Source organism: Petaurus breviceps, unplaced genomic scaffold (assembly GCF_028583685.1).
Source record: "Petaurus breviceps papuanus isolate PSGF00001 unplaced genomic scaffold, PetGlider_PUasm1.0 126, whole genome shotgun sequence".
NCBI lineage: Eukaryota > Metazoa > Chordata > Mammalia > Diprotodontia > Petauridae > Petaurus > Petaurus breviceps.
The window spans coordinates 86,659,500-86,678,320 of record NW_027185655.1 but is presented as its reverse complement, the minus strand read 5'-3'; the positions used below and the strand labels follow the sequence as shown (position 1 = coordinate 86,678,320).

General features: G+C 38.0%; 1 protein-coding gene across 1 annotated transcript in view; it reads right to left on the bottom strand.

Annotated features, from left to right (window-relative positions):
- Nucleotides 1–18,821, bottom strand: part of KLHL2 (kelch like family member 2) — a 178,529-nt gene that overhangs the window by 107,494 nt on the left and 52,214 nt on the right. The window contains exon 4 of the mRNA XM_069097792.1: nt 12,010–12,131. Coding sequence (XP_068953893.1) covers nt 12,010–12,131 — 122 coding nt within the window. The remainder of the gene's footprint in view (nt 1–12,009; nt 12,132–18,821) is intronic.

Below are 18,821 nucleotides of genomic sequence, written 5' to 3'. Positions count from 1 at the left end.
TCTGCCTGAAGCAGGGTGAAACAAGGTTGGAAGGAGGCTACAGGGGTGGGGAATCTGTGGCCTTCTAGGTCCTTGGATGTGGCCTTTTGAATGATTTAAAATCATACAGAACTAAAATGTGACAAGTTCAAATCAAAAGGGTGGCTTTCAATTTGATTTGATTCTTATTTTGTTTCTAATAAATAGTCTTCCCAAGAAAGTTTCTTGCTTTTCTACAGTTTTAACAAACCAGTTAGCTTTCTAATGGATTTTCCCCCTCATCCTCCCCCACACAATTTGCAGGTTGAGTTAATAATATTTTCCATCTGTTCCATTTTTTCACATGCAAACACAACTCTCATGAAGCATCTCTGAAGTTCTGATTAAATATTCTGATTAAAAGAATATTACCAGGCATGTCCTACATGAATTATCAATTGTCATCTCTCCAAAAGGTTAAGACAAATTAGGGAAGCAGGCAATATTTTTCTGCATCCAATGAGCTACCAAGTCTTGAAGATTCTACTTCTATAACCTCTCACACCTGCTGCCTTCTCTCCACTCATACAGACATTGCCCTAGCTCAGAGGTATTACCTCTTACTTAATCTGTGGTAACAGCCTCTTAATTAAATGGTCTCTCCCTGCTTCCAGTCTCCACTCTCTCAAATCCATTCTCCAGGTAACTACCAAATTGATGTTCCTCAGGACAGCTCCCTTTACTTGCTCCACTGGCTATATAGGAAAAGACCCTTCTCAGTCTGTTTCCCACCAATCTTTCTGAAATAATAATAAAAACAAGAAATATTAATAACACCAAGAACATTTATGTAATGCTTTAAGGTTTGTAAAATGCTTTACAAAATTCTCTCATTTTATCATGTTAAGGACTCTGTGAGGAAGGTTCTATTATTATGTTCATTTTACAGAAAAGAAACTGAGGGAGGCAAAGGCTAAATGACTTGCCCATGGTCACAAGGCTAGTAAAGGTCTGAGAGAAAATTTGAACTCAGGTCTTCCTAATTCCAAATCTTGCACTCTATCCATTGTGTCATCTACTATTCATTTTATTTTATACTTCTCTTTTCAGAGTATAGAGTACTAGGCTTCCTGGCCTATGACACATATGATCCTGAACAAGTCACTTAACCAACCTCCCTGCACTCTAAGCCACTCTTCAAGATTCCAAGTAGCAGAGAAAATGCTGACCTGCGCTGGGAGAGGGCATTTCTTCACCTGGGAGTTTCCTCTACTGGAGAAATTATAGTTCCAGTCTCCATCAGCTATTCCTTTCATAAATGCTTTAAACGCTAACTCCCACCTTTATTCACACATGCTGCTCTTACCCCTCAAAGGTATCCATCCCCCTTCTCATTTGCACCTTTTAAAATAGTCTTCTCTCGAGATTCAGCTTGGCTAACACCTCCTTCATGAAGCCTTCGATTCATCCCAGTTATTAATGTCCTCACCTCCCCCTTCCAATTTTCTTCAAATAAACCTATTTCTGTACATATTTTATCCCTACAGAAGAATGTAAGATCTTTGAGGAAAAGAGCTATTTCCAATCCAAGTCAGTCAAGTATTTATTAAGAGCTTGCTATGTGCCAGGCATGGAGCTAAAAGCTGGAGATACAAAGAAAAAAGTGAAAATCCCTGCCCTCAAGGAGTTTACATTCTAACAAGGGAGACAATATAAGACATATTATATATTAATATAAGACATATATACTATATACAGACATAGAAGTCTATACTAAATCTATCTATACATATCAACAAAATTAATACAATGTGGTTATGGAAGAAAGAGTATTGGCAAAGGGATTATGAAATCACTTATTAAAAATTTACTATGGATGAGAGACTGGGGATACAAAGACAAAATTCTAAATTCTGCCTTCAAGGAGCTCATTTTCTACTAGGGAGGTATATTACATAAATAGATGAGTGTGTGTATGCATGTGTGAGTGCATATGTTCCATCATTCATTCAATAAACCTTTATTAAGCGTCTACTCTGTACCAGACGCTGTGCTAAGAACTGGAGATAACAGAAAGAGACCCAAAAGAAATAGTTCCTGCCCTCATGGAGCTGACAATCTAATGGGGAAAATAACATAACACACACACACATACATACACACACAAGCTATTCAAGGGTAAGGACATTAAAAAAATTTACATCCCTACAGCCTAGCAAAGTGCCTTGAATATAGTAAATGTTTAATAATTTTTTAGAAATATAATTGATATGGGGAGGCCAGGTAGCACAGCAAGTAAGAGCACCGGCTCCAGTGTCGGGATGACCTGGGGATAGAATCCGGGCTCAGACACTTAGCACCCACCTAGAAACACCTGGCCATGTAACCTTGAGCAAGTTACTTAACCCCAATTGCTTAGGGGTGGCCAGGTGGCTCAGCAAGTAAGAGCACCGGCCCCAGTGTCGGGATGACCTGGGGATCAAATCTGGGCTCAGATACTTAGCACCACACCCAGAAATAACTGGCCATGTAACCTTAAGCACGTTACTTAACTCCAATTGCTTAATAAAAAAAAAAAAGAAATATAATTGATATATCGTTTGCCTATTCAACAGGCAGGGGAAGGGGAGGTAGGAAGCATTGACTTTAGACACCAATTTTTTTAAATGAATGTTAAAATAAATAAAAATATGTTTATTTTTATCTCTTGTTTTTAATGTCACCTTTATTTCTCAATGTATTATAATATCTTCCCTCTCCCAGAGAGTCATCCCTTTAAAAAGGGGGAAAAAAATTTCAATAAAACTAACAAACACATAGAAAAAGTCTGATATTATTTGTGGTATTCCATACCAACAGCTCCCTGTCTCTGAAAAGATGGGAAAGAGGTTCTTTCTTTTTAAGGACCAAACTTGGTCATTATAATTCCACAAACTTCAGTATCAACTGCTTTGTGGTTCTTTCTATATATCTTGATTTAGTCATTGTGTACATTATTTTCCTGACTCTATTTACTTTCCTTTGCATTCCTTCATATTAAACTCCCCATTCTCTTTATGTATTTGTTTAATTGAATTCAATTGATGTAAGAGAAATTTCTTGATGAGACAATGTCAGAAACGATCTTTCATAACAACAAAAAAACAACTTCATTTCAACTCGATAATCATTTATTAAACTTTGATTATGCACCAAGAAGTGTTCCAACCATCTGTGATATAAAAATGAAAAAAGGTACAATTATTGACTTTAAAGTTCTATTAACTAGATTCAACAAGAGAATCTCCCAGGATCACAAACCACTTAAAACAGAGCACATTAGTTTGAAAAGTTACAAGTATACATGTTCATGTACATTTTAATCAACTTTAAGTTTTTCTAGTAAGTCATATGGAACTATTTTAGGTTTTACTGATGTACAAAATCTGTCATTTACACACATGCCCACACACACACACAGAGTTATCAGCAGATGAGTCCTCTTTGTAACAAAGAAAAACCAGCTGACATATCAACTATGTATGAAAGTGTATGTAGCACTCTACCCAGACCTGTAGCAAATTACTTCTTCACTGAACACAGGGAGATGCTTCCTTATCTCTTTTCCAGGGTTAACACTGGTCACCAGAAGTGCATAACATTTACCATCATTCCCATGTCCTTTTTGTTTACAGTATAAGCCAATATGTATATGAAGATTCTGGTTCTGCTCACTTCGCTTTTTATCAGTTCATACATGTCATCTCATGTTTCCCTAAATTCCTTCTAATCATTGTTTCTTATGGACAGTTATGTCCCATTACCTTTGTGCACAAGAATATGTCCACTCATTCCCCAATATCAGTTTCCAGTTTTCTGCTACCAGAAAACATGTTTCCATATCTATTTTGGAATTCTGAAAGCTACTCGAGATCACAAGAGACTATCTCTTTATCTTACTTGTAAGGGGAAGAAAAGAATAGACCTCTAGAAAAGCTAAATCCTCTGACCACTTATCTAAAAAGAAATGGCTCTTCTTCTTATCTATCTGTATCAATTCTTTAGATATATACAAATATCATTTAGTTATAATAAACTTCTAATAGAGAAATATTTTGCAATTTTCCCTGTTTCTCCTTTTAATTCCCACTATATATATTGTACTTGTTCAAAAGGTTTTTTAATTTTATTTAATCAAAATTGTTCCCTTTACTTTTTATGATTACTTTTATCCCTTCTTTAGGCAAGAATTTTTACCTTAGACATAGTTGTGAAAAATACCTTCTTTCTCCAATTTTTTTCAATTACATGAGCTTTTTATATTTAGATTATATATATACTCCTGCAGTTTAATGTGGTATATGGTGGAAGATGGTAATATAAATCTAACAAAAGGGGACACAGAGCAGTTTTTTTTACTACCTTGTTACATTTTACATCTGTGTATATATTTATATATTTCTAATAAGAATAATATTTCCCAAGTATATATTTCCTTTTTTTAAAGTTCAATTTATTTTACAAGTTTTTCTTTTTCTTCTTTCTATAATGAAATGTCTATTGATGATTGTAGCTTTAATGATATAAAAACACTTTTCTTTTTTTCAAAGCTAACTCCTTTTTGGATTCCAACTCCTCTCCTTCCCTCAGACATTCATTTGCTATATTTAGTACACAAGTTTTACAAAGTAATAGAATTTAAAAAAAAACTCCTGAGAGTTATATGCAGAGATTTCAGTTTTCTCAAATGAGTGCACAGCAAATCAGTGAAAAGTGGTTCCTAATAATCAAGGATACAACTTGACCTTCCAATCCACATAGACAGCTAAATATTTATAACACTGCTCATATCCTTGGGAACTGCTGGTTGGGGGCACATGTGCAACAAAGTAAGAATCTTTTATTCTTGCCCCTAAATATCGAATCCAAATTCAGGATATGAGTTATCAGAAACATTAATGAAAAGACTTATTAAACATCTTATCCCCTAAGCTTCTTGCCATGGTCTGGGAATACAAATACGAAAGCAAAGTGAGTACCTGCCCTCAAGGAACTTATATTCTAACAGGATAACTTATATTTTAACACTGGGCAGCAGTAGCCAGGGAGGGACACTTTAATCTAGAAAGTTAAAGAGATGGCCATGGGGGATAAGGCTGACATACACTTAGGAACAATTGATTCTGTGACTCAATCAAAGGGGTGTTCTTAACTGATAAAAGTATCAGGTCACATAGCATACTGTTATGTACATTAATTTAGGGCTGCAGTATGGGGCACACCACACTTTTATGTGCCTAGTCCTCAAACTGTCTACCCCCTAAGAATGTAAGCCCCTGAGGGAAAAGGCTGTTTTTGTCTTTCCTCAAGTGGCTGGCACTCAAGTGGCTATATAAATGCTTGCTTACAAACAAACTCTCAATCTCTCAGTGCCTCAGGCAAGTCTCTAAGATTATAAAATCTATTTGGGGATATAGGAGTAGTCTCACCATCCTGTGGCTTAAATTTTTTTTTAATCATCTTACCATGACACTTTCAGTACCATTTTTAAACTAATGGAGTTTATAAACTCAAAGACTTAATTTTTTCCTGACTGACAATATGAAATTCTTTTTTTTAAATAGGCTCAAAAGAACTAAATAGCTCAAAATCCCTTGGGTCAAACTGGATCACAAAACTAACTCTCACACACACTCTCTCTCTCTCCCCATCTCTCCCCCTTTCACACTCACACACACACACGACTTTAAATTCTGAGGCCCCATCATCATTTTTTTTGCTCCCAATAAACCAGAAATATACACAGGGAAATTAAGTTTTCATCAGTGAACAATTCTTCTCACGAATTTTGGATGCATATCGGACATAATGAAGGAGATGAATTTTCTGAGGGCTTATCTACAATAAGCTTTGTAATCCACCTCCTCTGTTCTTGCTCTAGAGCAGCCCATTCCACTGACTCAAGTCTCTGCATTGGCTAAGTACACAATATTTTTGGCCTTAGTATTTTACAGTCATGTACTTCTGATGAGCAAACTAGTTAACAGATTATATTTATTGAGGACTTACTATGGATTAAGTTAGAAAAGAATTTATTTGCCTTCCTAAAATCAACTTGGTAGAAGAGTCAGAAAGCATATACAAACTGAACTAGCACATATGCAACCAATAAATTTGTATTTAATCAACAATGTCTGTTCAGGCTTATGAACATTGCTAAAAGGGTTTCTAGAATGACTGGAGCCAGGTGTGATTAATTCCTGGAAGTGGGACAATAGTATATGCAATGGGTTGGTAGTAGAATGGTCATGTATATATTCCTTCTCAGGAAGACATAAGTTCAAATACACCTTCAGACACTTATTAGCTGTGTGACCCTGTGCAAACCACATAACCCAGTTTGCCCCAGTTTCCTCATCTTTAAAATGAGCTGGAGAGGGAAATGACAAACCACTCCAGTATCTTTGCCAAGAAAACCCCAAATGCAATCATGAAGGATTGGACACAACTGAAAGGACTGAAAACAACAACAAAAGCTCACATGCACCATACAACTTTCAAGTGCCCCTTCAACTTTGAAAGCAGTAGTACTTCAGTAGTACCGGGTAGCAACACTGGTAAAAATGTTTGCATGGAAAAGATGAACATTTGCTTTCACATGAAGCATGGGGTCTGTTAAAGTGCTTTTGCAAATTTCCCAAAAGCAAACCAGTTGAGTTTCTTCCTAGTTTTCAACTTCAGGTCCACTCAATTGTGCATCTGTACTGTCTGTTCCAGACAGACATAGGTCTACAGTATTTATTCTGATGCAAGATAAAATCTGGGCAACAGACACTGTTCCTCCACTTGGTCTTTTTTATGTAGATGGTCAGGCCAAATTCCTCTGAGTGATTACAGATTTCTTCCAGGAAGCTCTTGCAATATCTTGGGGCTTAATGCAGTCAACATTATGTCATCCACAAACAGGAGCATCTGAAAGGCCTTATACTCAACTGGGAATTCCTCCTCAATTAAGACCTTCTCCATAACCGTGGCAACCATCTTTTAAAGTTCAACTTTATTTGTTGAATTTTTTTCATTATATAAAACTAAATCTTTTCTCTTTCATGTAGTTTTCTCTGACCCTCACCCCCTGGTTCTCATATATTTTCCTTATGCCCCTCCAATTTATGCAATATGTAGGTGACATGATACTTATCTGTGTTTGCATTTATGATCAGAGCAAGTTCTATTAAATCCAGACAATAAGCTATGAGGACAGGGACCATGTCTTATCTTTCTTCCCCAGCACTGCCCAATGTATGTTGAATGAATGAGAAGACCAAACTAGTTTTAGAGAAACACCCCCTCCCCCATTACATTTTGCTACTACTTAGAACATCTTAGAAATATCACCTGCTTTTTTCTTCTTCCTTCTAGTCTTAGAGAAAGAGACAGTCTTATTCACTGCTGAGGGTAAATCTGTGCCCTTGATTCTTTTCTATCTCCTGCCTCCATCAGGACCTTGCCCAAACTATAAGACTTAAAGAATAGAAATTGCAAAAAAAAAAAAAAAAGCAATGAAGTTATGCATAACCTTTACTTCCCCATACCAGTGAAATCATTGGTTCAATCATCCCCCTCTCCATCTCTAAGTATGTCTGAGTTGACTTTTCTACTTAAAGGACAAGAATAAAAGGACAGCAGCTATCAATGGAACAAACAGACCGTTAAAATAATAACAAAACATTTACACACACAATCCACTAATTCATTCACTGTTTGCAGGACCTTAATCCTCTCACATTTACTTCAAGTGAAAAGTTCTACTAGCACTAAGGATAGCCTAGGACAGATTACAAAACATAACAAAATCTAAATTAATGCAACCATAAAATTGCAAATGGGAACAGGGGCAAGTGCTTAGAGAAAAGGGCAAGAAAGATCAGGCAATGCCCAATTTTAGATCTTATAAGTCCTTCCAAATGGTTAATCTACAACTAGCTCTATAGGAGTTAGGAAGATCTATGGATTTATCTACCTTCAAAATATATTCCCAAATAAATATATAGATGATGAATTTAACCACCTCTCAAGATACAAAAAACAATTACAGACTTTGCACTTTCCAATTTATTATGAAGTTTGCATTTAGCATTGGGCAGCTAGGAGGCACAGTGGATAGAGTGCCAGACCTGGGATCAGGAAATCCTGAATTCAAATCTGGCATCAGACACTGGCCATCCTTGGGCAAGTTATTTACCCTGTTTGTTTCAGTTTCTTCATCTGTAAAATGAGCTGGAGAAGGATATAAAAAACCACTCTAGTATCTCTGCCAAGGAAACCCCAAATGGGGCCACGAAGGGCTGGACACAACTGAACAACAACTCAACAAAAGTATGTAAGATGGAAAGACTAAATGATTTCTAAGGCACTCGAACTCTAACGTTGTGAGCCAAGGTTCTGGCCTCTTACTTTTTTTTTTTGCTTTTTGGAGGGAGGAAGGCAGGGCAATTGGGGCTAAGTGACTTGCCCAAGGTCACACTGCTAGTAAGTATTAAGTGTCTGAGGTCATATTTGTACTCAGGTCCTCTTGACTCCAGGGCTGGTGCTCAATTCACTACACCATCTAGCTGCCTATACTCTTACATTTGAAATGTATATGATTCAACTAAAATGAGGGTGAAGGTTTTGGCAAAACTTGAAATTAACTTAGCTCATTTACCCCCCCAAAACTTCACCATAAGGTAAATAAACCCAAACACTCAAATTCAAAAAGCCCTCACATTTTCAAAGAATGACACAAAATGGTTCAAAGTAAAAGTTTTCAGGGAAGGGGTTATCAGAATATTTGCTGTGATTTTTTTAAAGCACTCTAAAGCAACTGGGCAGCCAGGTGGCACCGTGGATAATATTGTTCCTAGAGTCAGCAAGATCTGTCCTCCTGAGTTAAATCTGGCCTCAGATACTTACTAGCTGTGTGACCCTGGGCAAGTCACTTAACCCTGTCTATCTTTGTTTCCTCATCCATAAATTGAACTGAAGAAGGAAATGGCAAACCACTCCACTATCTTTGCCAAGAAAACTCCAAATGGGGTCAGGAAGAGTCAGCCACGACTAAAACAACTAAAGGTGGAAATTAGGCAACAATGAATTCTAATTCAGTAGAGATAAAGCTTGCCCCTCCCTGCCAAAGAAACCTATCAGGACCAAGGGTTATTTATTTACTCTGCTGTGTGAATAAAACAATCACTTTTTGGTGTTAACATTCTGATCTTTTAACAGTTCACTGTGAATGTGAATCCTTTTTTATATTATAGAACATGCAGATGATACTCATCCACAAGGTAAGTGGCATGAGGCAAGCATAGCTTTGGCTATGATAGTCAACTATTAGAACTGCTTGGGTACACTTTGAAAATACAGAATACAATGTCCTTCTAGTTTACATAAACACAGGTTATCTGAGAACAGACTCAGCTCTCTTTAAAGAGAGAAAACCCACCACATTCATGGGGACAACCTCCTAAATTATAGAAGTGCTCAGATTCAATTTCGCCTGCTTTATTTTCACCTGACAGCCAACTATTCACCAGTTTCAAATTCCTGTACATCTAGCTTGGTCCAAGTCTGTGCTCAGCATAATTGTTAGGAAGAACACCAGACACCTGTGAAAGTACTCTCCCCTCCTGACTCTCTTTCCCTGAAATGTGAAAAAGAGGGATTGTTATGGCTTATGGTAGCGCTGCTGGACAAGGAACAGAATAACAATAATGGAATACTCAAAAGAGAAAAAGGATATTTTGGAAATAGGGTGGATTATAAATTAGCTACCTATCTCAGCTATTTATTTTTACTAAAATTTTATTTGTTTGTTAGAGAACTTACAGAGACAAGTATATAAAACAGGGTCAAAGGCATGTCCAGGACAGTATGTCTACACTGCAGGGATTCTTAAACATTTTCCACTTGCCTAAAAAATCTTAAGATTTATAATCTTATAAAGTTGCCTACAGCACTGGAAAGTTAAGTGAATTTCCCAGAATCCCTGAGTTAGTCTGGATCACTGGAAGGACATAAACCTAGGACTTACTGATTTCTGGGACTAGCTTTCTATACATTAGAACACCATGTAGTCTAATGTTTCCACAGTACCACAAAGATTTCCCCCAAATAAGTCCTTTCCCCCCAACCCACTGGATAAAATAAGACTTTAAATCCCCAGGCACATTTTTGCTAAAGAGAACAAAAAGGGGGTGGTGATGGTAGATAGAATTCTCAGAGATATTTACCACATCTTTCAAACAGAACCTTTTTAATATATTATTGGGAGGTTTAAGCAGCAGACACTTCAAAAGGCAAATTAGGACAGCAAGTGGTTTTCTGAAAGGCAGTCGTGACTAAAAGCTCAGGATGGAAAGAATGTGATGGTTATTAAAAGCAACACTAGAGGCGTTCTCCTAGTTCCTAGTAGGTTTAGTTCTTATTACAAACAACCTTCAGGAGGTCTGCTTACATAGGGTGTTCATTTATGGTCAAATCATTCTCACAGCTGTTACCCCTATGGCCTAGTTCATGAAACAAGAAAATCAGTTAAGTAATGAATGCACCAGTTCAGGGCTAGCTACCGGGTAGGAAGGGATGAAGAAAAGCAAATTGGCAGAGAAAAAGCAGCAGATCAAAAATCTGCCATACTAGAACTTATGGCTCACTGGAAACAATGCCCTGGAATCTGGAAGATAACATCAATGGGTGTTAGTTGTAGAGAGACAGTAAATTAATTATGTTTGTCAAAACAAGAGTGATCATAAACATCTTATAAAAAAAGGATCTTCCCATAGTGTAAAAGACAGACAGGTTCCTACAGCCTGGCTGGATTTCACACCAAGTATAGAAGATGACTTTCTATTTGTATGGCCTCTGCCATACCATTTACCATATATTCCTTTCAGAACAAGTTTCCATGCTCTTCCTCAGTTATTAGAGCAAATCTATTATATAATACTATATGGATATGTTATATAATAATGTTCACTCACACACACACATATATGTATGTGTATATGTTGTATTTGCTGTTTTGGCGTGAAGGCTGAAATCTCTTGTCCTACCATATGAACCAGGCAAATAATTGACACCCCTCTCCCAGAATTACAGACCAAACCTCTCCCAATCATTTAATCCCTGGGAGAGGAATTCTTTAGACTAGGATTGATAAAGGTCTCTGAGACAGATTAGGAGAAGCTACCCTGGTTTTAAGTCCTTGTATGGAATAATCTGTAATATTCTGCAGCTTCCTATTTATATTATATTTATATTAATTTATATTAAATATTAAAGGCTTCAATTTCCAAAGGTTGACATTTAAATTGTACTCTTTATCTTCCAGAGGAAAAAAAATAACAGAACCCATGATGTCTGGTGGTGCAACTAGAATTCAGAGAAATTCCTTTTTTTTGGGAGGGCAATTGGGGTTAAGTGACTTGCCCAAGGTCACACAGCTAGTTTTCATGTTAAGTGTCTGAGGCCGTATTTGAACTCAGGAACTCCTGACTCCAGGGTCAGTGTTCTATTCACTGCACCACCTAGCCGCCGCCCCAGAGAAAGTTTATTAAAAATCTAGCCCAAATTTTCTAAATAGTACTAATTTAACTGTACCCTAAAGGAAAACGAACATAATATTCTCAAGTATGTGGAGGAGAAGCAATGAATAAAAACATCTCTTTTGGTTTTCTGCCAATACTTTTTCCTCTCCACTCTTCCATGAAATAAAGAAAGATTATAAACAGTAGCTATCAGTAGTTATTGGTAAATATGACAGGTACTTTCATGAAAAGAATAAGAAGTTCACAAAGAAGCTGAATGTTTACAAGTCAGTTCTGAGAACACTTAAGACATGATCAGAAACAGCACTGCAATGGTATAATCATCCCTTGCATCACTCAGAAGTTAAGCTCTGTACAACAAACTCTCTAACTTTGTCAGAAGAGGAGCAGTTTGTAGGCGGTGGAAGATGTGTCTTAGTTCAGAGAATGCTTTCTTCCTCCCCTGTCACCTAAGTAACACTACCTATGATACTGTATTTGCTCTTACCTGCACATTTTCTTCAGTGACTTGGATTTCAGCAGTGTAAACATAGTCTATGAGCACCCTCAAAGTCCAGCCATCCACTTCTTTTATTCGAATTCTCTTGGCTCGGCTTTCACTCATCTCACCTATAACATAAGCCCAGTGTTACAACAACTTGCATTGTAAACAGATGTCAACACTACAAAATAGCTGTTGAGTCCATCAGCATGGGCATCCCTCAGTGACCACGTGGTGGCTGTTCATATGCCCAGTGAGTTGGTCTTTATGAGTTTGGCCATTTGCTATGGCCAAAAAAGGTAGTCAGCATCTCTGTACTTACTTAGGCTGGTCCTTGGAAAAATAGATATGATAGGGGCTATACCTGAAGCCCTTTGAGATTGTTAGCCCTATCAAGGATTGCAATCCATTGGCATAGCCTTTGAGAGCTCAGGGTCAGCTTAGAGTAGAGCGAGATTTAAGTGGAGAGAAGCAATGTAGCTGGTCTCAGTATGTTCTGATCATTACAGACCCAGAATAAAAATGACCCTCCCACATCCATCTGGGAAAGGCAACTAGTGGAGCCAAAAGTTACAAAACATCCAGAGAAGAGAAAAAACAAATTACATATTGGCTGCCTTCTTGAAGGTCAAGATTTGAGGAAAGACAGACACATTTAAAAGATACCCCCTGAGGAGTTTAATGGAGCCATATAGTTCCTGAACCACAGAGGCAGAAAGGAGCAGAAACAAATTTTATTTAACAGCTTTTGAAGGCTGATAATTAGAAAAGCAATGCTGTTAATTGCCAAGCACAAATCCATTAATGGGTAAGTGCTAAACAAACAAAAAAAATGACACTTGGTTTTTAACCATTCATTCAATGATTATGTGTAAGTCTCTTCAATGGAATATAAGCTCCTTGAGGACAATTTCTGCCTTTGTAACCATAGTACTTGGCACACAATTCGAGCTTAAGAAATGCTTAGTGGTGAACTGATGGACTTAAGCACTTACACAATCTATTAGGTACTCTTGTTTTAATCCCCACTGTAAAGGGAAGGCCTGCACTGATGAGGCGATTAGAGAACAGAGGTAGTAAACTGCTGTTTGAATAGAGACACAGTAAATATATATAAACTGTACTAGAGAAATGAGAATACAGAGTAGGGTAAGCCATGGAATTAACGTTAGGGAAGGTTTGGGGTAGCGTTTGTTAAGTACCCACTGTGTTTCGGGCACTAAGCTAAGTGCTAGAGATACAAAGAAAGACAAAAGACAGTCACTGTTTTCAAGGAGCTCACAATCTAATGGGGAAGACAAGCAAACCATCACGATCACGCACAAAAAAGATCCATCTCTCTGCTTCTGGCTATTTCATCTAGCTGTCTCTCATGCCTGGAACACTACCCCTTCTCTACTCTGACTACTGACCTCTGTGGTTTTCTTTAAGTCTCAGCTAAAATCCCACCTTCTACAGGAAGCCTTCCCTAACCCCTCTTAATTCCAATGTCTTTCCTTCATTAATTATTTCCTACTTATCCTGTATATAGCTTGCTTTGTATGTATCTGTTTGCATGTTGTCTCCCCGTATTCCATTATAAACTCTGTGAGGGCAGGGACTGTATTTTTGCCTCTTTTTGTATCCCCAGAAGGCACTTAATATAAATGGTTACTGAATGAAGATACAGGATAAATTGGGGGTAATCTCAACTTGAAGGCACTAAAATTAAGGACTGGGAAAGCCTTCTTACAGAAAATAGAACTTTTGATGAGACTTGAAGGAAGCCAGGTAAGAAACTAGAAGTGGAGATGAGAAGGGAGGACACTCAAGACACAGCCAGTGAAAAGCCAGGAGTCCAGAGACTAGCATTTCATGTGCAAATAACAGCCAAGACACCAGCATCACTGGATCACACACCTCATGGGGTAGGGAGAGTCAGGTATAAGAAGACTGGAGATGAAGGGCTTTAAAAGACAAAAAAAAAATTTATATTTTATCCTGGAGGTTGTAAAATACTGTGTCACTTGCAGTCTGTATCATCACGTCTCCTCCATGCTCCCACATTTTGTGAAAGGAAAATGAAGAGGAAGGCATTTTCATATCTTATTCCTTAAACATTCTTCAGAACACTCATGATTACTTGATACAAACAGGAGTTTCATGTGGAAATGTCTATGCAAGCAACATTATCCTTCTAACTCAGGGATGTCCAAGTTTTCAGGAAAGAATCATATATATGATCAGAAGTTCAGGGGTATTTGTGTATGTGCATGTGTGTATGGGTGGTGGAAGGCAGGGGAAGTGGGGAATCATAAACTTAATTACATAGAACAGAACCTGAAAGCTGCAGGAAACCTCAGCAGATCCCTGGTAAAATTCCAGAATAGATAACTCAAAAGATGATTGTTGAGCAGGGAAGCAATGATTACAAAAATGTAGTCTGGCTTCACTGAGAACAGGTCATGCAAGATCAATTTCATTTTCATTTTTGTGACTATATTATTAAATTAGTAGATGAAGAGAAAGCTGTGGATATAGTTTACCTAGATTTTAGCAAAGCTTTTGACAAGTATCTCACACTATTCTTGAAGAGAAGACAGAGAGATATGATGATGATTTCAGAACTAGGTAGCTACTCTAACTCAAAGAGGAGTGCAATGTCAACATGGCAGGAGGTTTCCAGTGGAGTACCCCAGAGATCCATGCTTGGCCTTATGCTATTAATTTTTTATCAATGACTTGGTTAAAGACATAGGTGACATGTTCATCACATCTGCAGATGACAAGAAGCTGGGAGGGACAGCTAATGCATTGGATAACAGAGTTAGTATCTAAAAGGATCTTGACAGGCTAGAGTACTGGCCTGAAGCTAATAAGATGGAATTAAACAGGGATAAATGTGAAATCTTACACTTGGGAACAAAATAATCAAATTCATAAATACAAGATGGGGAGGTACAGTTTGACAGCAGTTCTGAAAAAGAAAAATCTAGTGAATTTAGTAGACTGCAAGCTTAATATGCAACCAAAACAAATTTGGTGCAAGGGAGGGAGGAAGGAAGGAAGGGAGGGAGAAATGAAGGAAGAAAGGAAAGGAAAGGGAGTAGGAACAAAAGAAGGAAGGAAGGAAGGAAGGAAGGAAGGAAGGAAGGAAGGAAGGAAGGAAGGAAGGAAGGAAGGAAGGAAAGAATTCAATCTCCTCCATTTTATGTCTAAGCTCCTCCACTTCCTTTCTTGGCACTCCCTTAAACTCTTTGCAGTTTGGTTTCCAAGCTTTAATTCAAATGAAACTGTTCTCTAAAAGTCAAAATTTCTTCTTATCTGTCAAATGTAATGGTCTTTTCTCAATCCTCATGCTTCTTTTTTTTTTTAATTTTTTTTTTAATCCTCATGCTTCTTAACTTCTCTGAAGCCCCTGACACTGTTAATCACTATCTTTCTTGATCTCTTTTCTCTCTAGGTCTTTGTGACATTGCTCTCTCCTTCTCCTCCTACCTGTCTGATGATTCCTTCTCTGCTTTCTCATCTAGAATCTAGAATAGATCATGCCCTCTAGCAGTTTGTAGGCCCCAAAGCTCTGTCCTGGGCTCTTTTCTCCTCTCCATCTATACTATAGCACTTGGTGATCAAGTCCCATGGATAGAATTACCATTTCTATGCAGATGGCTCTCATATTTACTTGTCTAGACCTAACTTCTTCCCAACTTCTAGTCTCACATCTCCAAGTGCCTTTTTAGACAATGGATATACTGGATGTACAAAGTGGATGTGCCAACTTCTATATTGCTGTCAAAAATATCATTATTCTTGAAAAATGCTATCCACCTCCAGAGAAAGAATCGATGGAATCTTAAAGCAGATCCAAACATACTTTTTTAAAATACCAGCTGACTGATGGACTGAACCTGACCCAAGCGCTCCCAGCTGCACTGGGAAAATTCCCCCAAGCTTCCCCTATCCCCTGCATCCCCACAATCAAACTTCCCCCCATCGCCTCCTGGCAGCAGAAGTCAGCCCTTAGTGTGGATTCTGTGGAATCTGTGAGTAAGCCCAGCCTCTGCTCCTTCCCAACCACAACCTTTTTGTTTTTTAGTGGGGAAGAGTGCACAGCACAAGATAAACAGGCAAAAATGGGTTGTGATTCTATTACTTTTGTCCCCCAAACTGACATCTTTTCCAAACTCTATTTCTGTCAAAGTACTACTAAGCCTTCAAGTTACCCAGGTTCAAAGCTCAATGTCATCCTTGCCTCATTGCTCTCACTCAGCTACCAAGTCTTGCTGTTTATCCCTCCACATCTCTCCCTTCTCTCCATTTACATGGCCCCCATCTTAGTTCAGGCCCTCATCACTATTGCAACGGCATCCTAACTGGTCTCCTTGCCACCACACTGTCCCTTCTTGAAACCACCTTCCACACAGCTGCCAAAATGACTTTCCTAAAGGGCACATCCAACTTCCCTATTCAACAGATTCAAGCCTAGGTTCAAATATTATTTCATTTTTATCACCTTATTTTAATTTCTCCTTTTTGTATAAGTTTTACAATGTGAATCATTATTAATACAGTAGGAAATGCATGAAATTTTTAAATAAATATACATGGGGGGCAGGTAAAAAATTTTGACTGACAAGAATATACAATCAAAAAAGTTTAGGTATCAGAGCAGCTAGGTGGTGCAATGAACAGAGCACTAGCCCTGGAGTCAGGAAGACCTGAGTTTAAATCTGAACTCAGATACTTAACACTTACTAGCTGTGTGTCCTTGGGCAAATTACTTAACTCCAAGTGCCCTGCCTTCCCTCCAAAAAGACAAAAAAAAAGTTTAGGTATCTTTGACAGAGTGCCAGGTCTGGAGACAAGAAGACTTGGGTTCAATTGCTTCTTCAGTTACTTACTAGGTGGATGACCTTGGACAAATTATTTAACCTCTCTGGAACTCAGTTTATTTATCTGTCAAAGGAAAGAGTTTGGCTCAACAGCCTCTAAAGTCCCTTCTAGTTCCAATTCCATGAGCCCATGCATATATAAGTTTAGGATAAGTAATCACTGGGTCAGATTTGTGAGAAGCTGGGGAAAGAAAATTTCAATATGAAAACCAAAAGGAGAATCTGTGAAAATGAGTCAAGAATTCAGTTATGGAAATTATGCTAAGTTTAAGAAAAAGCTAAAGGCCTGAAAATCACTGATCTGGGATTTATTATTGATGTAACCACAAAAGATGTGGAATAAAAACAAGGGCACAAATACCTGCTTTTGTCTTAATCCTGCTCTTCCATTAGAAAAATGTCAGGCAGTCCTCAAGATTTCTTGAAAGCTCATTTCGTATTCTGATGTACCGTGTTTCCCCGATAATAAGACCTATCCCGAAAACAAGCCCTCCCCTTACTGTGTAAGATTCCTCTAAAATAAGCCCTCCCCCGAAAATAAGCCCTATTGAGATTGCTACTGTAGTGAAGGTGATACGCTATATTACAGTACCCTCTGTATGCACCATCCCCCCCCGTCAAACGCACGCCGCGCTCCGAGCTGCATCCAATCAGAGCTGCAACAGTGAGCGTGTCATCCTGTTCTTCCCCAGTGATTTGCTTATTGAATAAAGGTACATTTTTTTGTTCACATTTACCTGTTTATTAAAATTGCTGTCAATGATCATTAAAATAAGCCCTCCCCTGAAAATAAGCCCTCTGGTGTTTTTCTGTCCAAAAAATTTAATAAGACAGTGTCTTATTATCGGGGAAACACAGTAGTAAACCCTCAGTTGCAGTAAACTCTCAGCAAGGCCTATGGGAATCCATCATTACACAAAATTCCATTGCCAAACACAAACTCAGGGAAGGGAGAAGTGATAATGGTAATGTGCATTTAACTGCATGCCTCCCTGGAGACTGACTGACAAGATCTCAGAGAGGAGCTGTTCTTCTAAGAACTTAAGTGCATTAAATGTACCCTGCTACTTCCCTAGAAAAATGAAAGATGTTTCTACATGCATTACAGGGGAAGAGATAGGGGAGTTAATAAAGAAAATGAAACCCCAATATCATATGTAGGAAAGGGGCATGAGATTAATGTGTGTTTTACAATAACAAAAAGAAAGGAGAGAGAGAAGAAAAGAAAGGGAAAAAAGAAAAAAGCAAGGAAAAAAGACAGCAAAAATGAAAAAGAAAGCAAGAAAAAAGGAGGGAGAGGTGGGAAAGAAAGAGAAAGAAGGAAGAAAAGAGAAAGGAAGGAAGGAAAGAAAATAGAAAGCAAGAGAAAGACGGAAGAAAAAAGAAAGAAAGAGAAAGGAAGGAAGAGAAGGGAGAGAGAATGAACAAGAAAATGAAGGAGCAATCAGAAATAGCTCTTTGCTTGGATAAAAGCTCTTTCTCTAGTCCTCAAATGGGGGTCACTAGAAGATTTTTGATAGTCAGGTTTTTTCATCAGCTGGGGGCCTCCTTTACTTTAGAAACCAGGATTTAGTGCTATGCTTTTCATTGGGATATTCCCTGAGAAGGCCACCTCCAAATCAACAATTTACTGTATCTCTAATATGGATAGATACAGATATATACATATATAAAAACAAGTACATATGCATACATATACATAATATATGAACATATTGTTATGTGTTTGTGTATATATGACAAGTTGCCCCAGAAGTCCGGCTTTGTGGGACATCCTGGAAATATCTATGTAAGCACTGGGCAAATATAAGAAGGAATCTCTACCATCAGGGTGCTCACACTCTAGTGGTTCTGTGTGTTAATTTTTTAAGACCAAACCTGTGACTTCACTGGTACAGAGAACTCCCATTAAGGAACCTCTCTCTAGCAGAGCTGCTCTACAACCTA